The 7,871-nt window shown below is 43.1% G+C and overlaps 1 protein-coding gene and 1 non-coding gene across 3 annotated transcripts in view; both read left to right on the top strand.

The window, feature by feature from the left end:
• Window positions 1–223: 223 nt before the first annotated feature.
• Window positions 224–7,871, top strand: part of ADAMTS12 (ADAM metallopeptidase with thrombospondin type 1 motif 12) — a 374,077-nt gene continuing 366,429 nt past the window's right edge. The window contains exon 1 of one of the 2 annotated variants that reach the window (XM_019013727.4): window positions 224–687. In XM_019013727.4, the coding sequence (XP_018869272.4) occupies window positions 561–687 (127 nt within the window). In that variant the 5' untranslated portion in view covers window positions 224–560. The remainder of the gene's footprint in view (window positions 688–7,871) is intronic. The other variant, XM_055367552.2, reaches the window with a different exon arrangement.
• LOC115931389 (U6 spliceosomal RNA) lies at window positions 4,266–4,372 on the top strand. Its single transcript, XR_004067888.1, has one exon. It is a non-coding gene; the product is annotated as a U6 spliceosomal RNA (small nuclear RNA).

The following is a 7,871-nucleotide window of genomic DNA, read 5'->3' as shown; positions in this document are numbered from 1 at the left end:
GGAGGGAGTGGGGCCCCCCTCTGCCTCAACTCTGTTCTCATCATTTTGAGCTTGTATTTAAGCACGCCGGGGGGCTGGCCTGTGGGCCTCTCACTCGCAGCTTCCTCCAGTGCCTCCCAGGGCGGCTCTCCCGGGTCTCCCCTATTTGGCCGGCTCGGCCAGCTGGGCCTGGCGTTCGGGGCGGGGCCGGAGGAGCGCGGGGGTGGGAGTCCCGGAGGAAGATGCACCGAGCGGGCTGCGAGGCCGCGGGGCATGCGGGAGGCGGAGGGGTGGGGACCGGGGTGGGCTGCACCCTCCCGCTCTGGCCCATTCCACACCCCGCCGAAAGCGGACACTGTCAGCTGAATCACTCCCCTTTTAGGAGGAGGGAGGGGAAAAAGGTGTCTAGCTCCTTTCTGCTTAAAAAAGCACAGGGAGATCGCGGGCAGCTTTGCAGTCGCTGCCTTTTCGCGCCTGACCATGCACCCCTGCATCTTCCTGCTGGGCCACAGGCGAGCGCTTTATTTCTGGAGCTGAGGGCTAAAACTTTTTTGACTTTTCTTCTCCCCAACATCTGAATCATGCCATGTGCCCAGAGGAGCTGGCTTGCAAACCTTTCCGTGGTGGCTCAGCTCCTTAACTTTGGGGCGCTTTGCTATGGGAGACAGCCTCAGCCAGGCCCGGTTCGCTTCCCGGACAGGAGGCAAGGTTAGTGACTCTTCTTTATTTCTTTTTAAAACAGTGGTGGTAAGACTTGCGGGAACTTTGTTGCTCCCCTTTCCCTTCCCCCACCCGGCAGAACTGAACTCTGAAAAGCCATTTGGCTGCGTTGTAAGGAAATCTGGGCTGGGACCTCAGGAGCCTAGGCTTTCTCAGAATTCAGTGCTTAAGGTGATGAGTCCTTCATTCTTATAGAAAGGTGAGTACCTCACTCTCTCTTTTACAGGGATGACACTGCGGTCTTTGAAAGACCCAAGAGGTAGCTGGTAACTTTTTCTTTTTTGTCTCCTCTTTGAATGCTGAACTGTTTTGATCCCCTATTTTTCAGACTCTAAACATGGAAAATTTTTTTTTTTTTAAGTGCTAACTGGCTACTGGCCGTCATTGCAGTGTTTCTAGTTAGTTTTAAACCTCTGGTCAGGGAAGGGGAAATGTGATTCTTCCCCCCTACTGAGCAGGCTTGGCTGTGTTTTGGTTTCCTGGAAAGATTTAGGGTTGTATTTTTAAAAGAATCGTCCTTTTGGGAGAACTATACCTCCATAAGGGCTCACTTTTTCCTGTCCTGTCTCACTGACCACAGCTGGCTGCTTCTCTTTATGAATTACTGAACTCATGTTATTGTAGGAAGCATTGGAAGCGTTCTGGTGGACAATTTGTTGTTGTTGTTTTATTCTTTTAAGCCTAACAGTCAGCAGTTTATTGGACTTGGAAGGGTCAGAGGCACCTTCATGTTTGGTGGGGGGTTCATTGTAGCTCTGGGGGTAAACAGTCCTAGCAGCAGCAATGGACCGCGTGGCACTCTGTGTCAGCCCATCCGATCACTGGCAATAGCCTTCCAGGGTGCAGGTACCAGTGTTGCTGTCCCTGCTGTACAGATGAGGATGCTGCAGCTTGGAGAGCTTATGAGGCCAGCTAATGTAGAGCAGGGTTTTGAGCTCAGGTAGTCTGACTCTTAGAATCATGCAGCACTGTCCTGTAGCAATAATAGGGACACACACGCACACACACACGCATATGCACCCACACGCACACAGAGCACTGGGTTAGCGTGCACTAAGTCCTGTGTTTGCTGACTGTGCTGAAGCCTGGGGAAGTGTCCTCCATGGCTTTCTGATATCCCTTTAATTCCCAAGGCCACTCGGGTGATAAACATCACCAGCCTGTCCTTGTTTAGGATTTCTAAGCAGGGTTTTCTGCCCATGTTGTAAAATTCAAATATTGCTGGACAACTCATCTGCTGTGGCTTCAAGACGTATCAGAAGCAAGTCCCTCTCTTTGCTTTACTTGGAAAGCTGGAGCCAGCAAACACTGGCGTTAAGATGACAGTCAGCCAGCACTCACTTGTGTAAACGGTCCAGATACAATCTCCCACCCCCAAGTTTAAAATAGCAGGGCTTGTTGTTCTTTGAAAAACAGTTCCTTTGTGAAAAGTCTCCCTTCTGGGGCAGCACAAACAAAGCCTGCAAGCACTTCCCAGGGCATTTGGAGATGATTTCGTTCAAAGACACACATTCTCCTGGGTTGGTTTTCAGCTCTGCTCCACATCTTCTTTGTAAGGGAATTCAGCTTGGTGTGAAGCGGACACCACGGGGCCATGGTTTTTGCTCTCTGGAAAGTGAGATATGATTATTTTCCCTAGTTACCTCTATCTAGAGCTATGTGCTGAGAGTATCCACTGTTCAAAAAACCTATAAAGTGCTCCAAGCTTATTGGTGATATATATATTTATTTAGGTTTAAAAATAATTTGAGGTTTTTTTTTTTTTTTTTTTTTTTTTGAGATCGAGTCTTGCTCTGTCTCTCAGGCTGGAGTGCGGTGGTGCAATCTCAGCTCACTGCAACCTCTGCCTCCCGGGTTCAAGTGATTCTCCTGCCTCAGCCTCCCAAGTACCTGGGATTACAGACATGTGCCACCATGCCCGGCTAATTTTTGTATTTTTAGTACAGATGAGGTTTCACCATGTTGGCCAGGCTGTCTCCAACTCCCGACCTCAGGTGATCTGCCCACCTTGGCCTCTTAAAGTGCTGGTATTACAGGTGTGAACTACTGTACCCAGCCAATAATTTCAGTTTTTAAAAGCATTTCACCAACCACAATCAATTCCCTAGTGGATTTACAAATAATCCACATTTGGTGCAAAGGAGAAATTTCTAAGCAGACTTACATTTAGAATTAAGAAGGAGAGTCAGAAAGAGGGAGGAAGGGATGGATGAGGGCAAACCAGTAGAGAATGAAATTCTAAGGCTATCTGGGATTAGGATGGCCTGGGGTTTCCCCTCCAAATGACCTACCTACAGCCTCACAAATAACCAATCTCCTTAGACTTCCATTTCCACTTTGATAGCATTTTTGAATGCATTCAAATCCTGAACGTTTAAACTTGCAAATTACTTCAGAGATCATCTCACCCATTCTTATTTTTGAAATATTTAATTTTTTTTTAATAGTGATGAGGTCTAGCTATGTTGTCCAGACTGATCTTGAACTCCTGGCCTTAAGCAATTCTCCCACTTCAGCCTCCCCAAATGCTGCGATTACAGGAATGAGCCATCATGCCTGGCCCCCATTTTTACTTTTATGGATAAGGAATGGGAGGTCTAGGGCATCAGTTAGTCAACATATATGATTGAGCACCTAATAAATGCCCCTTCACGAGGAGGGTAAAGGGAATTGCACAGGGTTCCACAGTTGGAGACAGATTCAGACACTACATTACCTTTTAGGTTCCTTCTAGTTCTAAGAGTTGGGCTAAGTCAGGATTTTAGTCGTTGGAAGGAGTATGGAGATAAATCCAGTCCTTTCTGGGACTAGAAACATAGAAACAGGCTATTTGACTAACTGACCAGTATTCTTTCCACATTGCTCAGTTGTGATATAGGAATGTGCTGTGACTTACACAGGATTTCTTGGTTCACAACCAAGTATCAGAACAGCGGGAAATATTAATCTTGCACACAACATGCCGCGTGTCTTCTACAGCCAATCATATCCCCTTAGGTTTGTTTACCCCTATGCTGTTTACAAAGCGCCAGTCTGTTCCATGACCTCTTTTGCTCCTGACATCTCTGTGAAATCAACAGGACAGTCACTTTATTCCATATTAGAGATGAACTCCAGGCTTGTGCAAGAAACAGAGGGAATGTTGCAGTGTTTTCAGATAAGAGTTTTAATTATTTATGTATTCTATTAAAAAAATTCTGCAAGGAGGAAAGGATTTCAGCTATTTTCTTAATGTAAAAAGAGAGTTCACAGATTTGATATTTTGTGTTGATTATAATAATCTATATAGTTAGCACATTAGTTATCATAAAGTTTATGAGCAAATCCAACCTTCTGTGGTATACTTTACAATTTTGAGGAGACCAACACAGTTCTTCACAACATTCCAACATGTGTAAATTTCTATAATAAAAATAGCGTTGCAAGGTTACAGTTATCTTACATGGAAGATAATTATGAAAATAAACCTCTATTACAGGAATTTCATAATCTTGTCTTTTAGAAAGGGATCTGAGAAATTCAATTGTCTCTAAGATAGAAATAAATATAAAGAATAAGTACAGATAATGCTCGCTTTAGAAGCACATATACTAATATTGGACCGATACAGAGAAGATTAGCATGGCCCCTGCTCAAGGATGACATGCAAATCTGTGAAGCGTTCCATTAAAAAGAAAAAAGAATAGGCCGGCGTGGTGGCTTATGCCTGTAATCCCAGCACTTTGGGAGGCCGAGGCGCATGGATAACCTGAGGTCAGGAATTCAAGACCAGCCTGGCCAACACAGTGAAACCCCATCTCTACTAAAAATACAAAAATCAGCCAGGTGTGGTGGTGCATGCCTGTAGTCCCAACTACTCAGGAGGCTGAGGCAGGAAAATCTCTTTAACTCTGGAGGCAGAGGTTGCAGTGGGCCGCCAAGATCGTGCCAGCCTGGGCAACAGAGCAGGACTCTGTCTCAAAAAAAAAAAAAGAATAACTACTATAGATTGAGCCTAAACTGTATAAAACTAGTAGGTAAATATTCTCTTACCTCTGTCCTTTCTAAGCTGAGGGTAAAAGATGCCTTGTTTTGTATTTTCAAAAGTGCTTGTGCCAGCAGCCTTTACTTGAATTTCTCATGAAGTACCATTGAAACTTGTGGACTAAGGCCTTAAATATAATTTTAAACAAGGCAAATCAAAGTATTTGGAGCTTATAATATTTCTACAAACCCTTGTATAGACTGTGATGTAATTTTCTTGTATCTCAGCCTCTGGCCCTCCCAACCCCACACCTTATTGACAACCCGCCTTGACATCTGTGCTAGGTGACAGACCCTGGAGATGCACGCAGTGAGGGCAGAGCTTAGGAGTGTGTGCTCTGGGATCATATTGCCCAGGAACAAATCCTCATCCCTCATTGTTGTCACTTTATGGAGATGGAAGTATAGTCCCAGATGAGGGATACAGTTAATATTGCTTACTCAGAGAACTGTGAGGATTAGATAACACCAAGCCGGCATACTCTTAATGTAGTACTTGACGATAGAAATCATAAAAATTAGGAGCTATTATTATTTCCTGACACCTGTTTCTCCATCGCTGTCATATCTCATCTGAGTTCTGCTTTCATTGGCCAAGATTATAGCTAACAAATCTGCCAAACTAATCTTAGCTTACGGAGAGGAGGCTAAGGTGAGTGTGGGCTTCTCTCCTGTCTCTGCTTGGAGGTTACACATGTTTATGTCCACAGTGATCCCGGGTAGCCAGGTTCCTACCTTTAAAACCAACAATGCTAATGTTTAGCTAATGAATGTTATTTGTCAAGCACAATTTTAAATCTATTAAATATATTAATACATTGGAGCCTCACTCCCAGCCTAGGAGGTAGATGCTATTATTATTATGCCCATTGTATAGTTGAGGTAGCTGAGCTTGGGTCACCAACACAAACCACACTTTGTAAGTGACCCCCGATTTCCATCCACACCTATGGGCTGCCATGGCTTAGCTGCCTCCTATGCAATTAGATCAGGAGGGAAAACCGATCTTATCCCTCATCACTTTGCCCAACAAAGAGGCAATTACTAAGTCCATTGATTGCTAAGCTAATTGAGGTGTAAAGAGGTGAAGCGCTTTTTGTCTGGTCAGATCACCATCCCTGGGAGCAGTGTTATTACCTCTAACCCTGCTATACTCTTTGCCAAGAGCAGCTGCTTTTCTTTATTTACTAATGAAGTGTGGTGGCTAGAGCATGGTTTTGAAATAGGAGGCACAGCGTTTCAATCCAAGGAATGTTATATAACGTGGCATAGTGACTTCCTACATTCAGTTTCCTTATCTATGAAATGGGGATAACAACTGAATCTCTATCACAGGGTTGTTGTGAGTATCGAAGGAGGAAAGACTTATGGTAGCTGGCTCATAGCAAGTGCTCATGAAACACTTACTATAATTATTATCATATTATTCTACAGCCAACTTAAATTGGCTCTCTTAAAAATTCATTAGATCAAAAGCAACTGGGTCAAAATTTATAAATTTGTTTGCTCTTTTATTTATTGGGCAATAGGTGCTAGGGCATAGGCAAACTTTAGTCTTTCACTTTATACTTTCAAAAATCATATTTAAATCTGTGAGATGTATCTTCAGAGGCAGTTTCTATAAGGGATATTTTAAGTCAGAAAATTTATGAGAAAAATTGTTATTTTCTGGATAAATTGAGATAACTCCTAGATTAAGTTTGCTTCCGCCACACTCTTCCCGTTGCAGTTCTTCTAACTCAGATCTGGGACTATTGCTTCTCTGCTGGATGGCCTGGATGGCAGAATACCAAGCCTGCCATTTAAGGCTGCCTCCACCCTGGCCTGCTTTTTCTCACATCCTTGCCTCCTGCTAACACTCCTGTGGATCTGTCACTCCAAACTCATTTTGCTTTCCTATTGCCTGAGAAGATCTCGAGCTCTACTCTAGCTGCCCCCTCCCCATCTCCAGCAGTCTCAGTCAAGGGATGCCTCTTCCAAGGTGAATTCTTCCCTCAGGATGCAGCCAGCTGTAATGGGCACAGTGAGCAGGGCATCGGGAGTGATCATTGTCAGACTGCCTTGTATCATGGGGCACTGGCATGCCTTACTTATCTTGTCTACTGGATATTCTCTATAGTTCTGTCATAAGCCAGCGCAGCACTCTCCCATTCAATCCTTCTTACCTATTTATTTTTAATTGGGAAAAGCAACACAGGAACTACAATTTTTTTTTTATTATTTTTTATTTTTTATTTTGAGACGGAGTCTTACTCTGTTGCCCAGGCTGGAGTGCAGTGGCACGATCTCGGCTCACTGCAAACTCGGCCTCCCGGAGGAACTACAAATTTTAAAAGGAAAAACCACACCCCAAATCTCATCATCATAAAAATATGTACTCTTACCCATTATTTCAAAGGCTTTGTTCATATGCATATATATTAATATATCTCACAGTTGCAATTATAGTAGAGATGCAATTATACATTTATTGCCCCTTTATTATATCCTATTGTTTCCATATTTCTGCAAAATTACCACAATTATTTTGATATATCAACTCACACAAAAATTTAGAGTAACTTTTTAATAATGTAAGATTGATTTAGAATCACACTTGTTGGTTTCTGTTTCATGACAACCTAAATTTTATTATAGTTGTTTTCTAAGTATAACAAATAAGATATTTTCAACTCTTTTCAGAGTTTTTCAATAGGTTATAGCTCATTTGACTTGGAAGAGTATAACATTTTATTCAGAATTCATGTTTTAAAATGTGATTGCTTTTCGTTCGTGCTCCCTTTAAATCAGTCAGTCTGGCTTTTGGAAAAAATAATCTGCTAGAAAAGATGCTTATTTTTCTGTTTTGATGGAGATGCAGAAACTTGCATGTATAATAGGGTATTCAAATGGGACTCTTTCTTTTGTGTCAGTTTCTGCCAAGACCTTAAGTCTGAGAAGAAAAAAAAGATTAATCTTCCACATACACTTAAAGAGAAATTTCAGACCATATGTGTGGGACTTGCAGGGTGATGGTGTGATTCTAATTCCTTCACTCTCCTAGTATGCACGTGAGGAGAGGCTTAAAGGCCAGTGGAGAGATTTCAGAGAGAGAATTCCTTCAGGAGAGATGAGAGTGCCAGGGCATTCATCCCCCCTACTGTGCCCCA

This window comes from Gorilla gorilla, chromosome 19 (assembly GCF_029281585.2).
Source record: "Gorilla gorilla gorilla isolate KB3781 chromosome 19, NHGRI_mGorGor1-v2.1_pri, whole genome shotgun sequence".
Lineage (NCBI taxonomy): Eukaryota > Metazoa > Chordata > Mammalia > Primates > Hominidae > Gorilla > Gorilla gorilla.
Note: the sequence above shows the minus strand (reverse complement) of the source record. Positions and strands in the feature narration are given on the sequence as shown.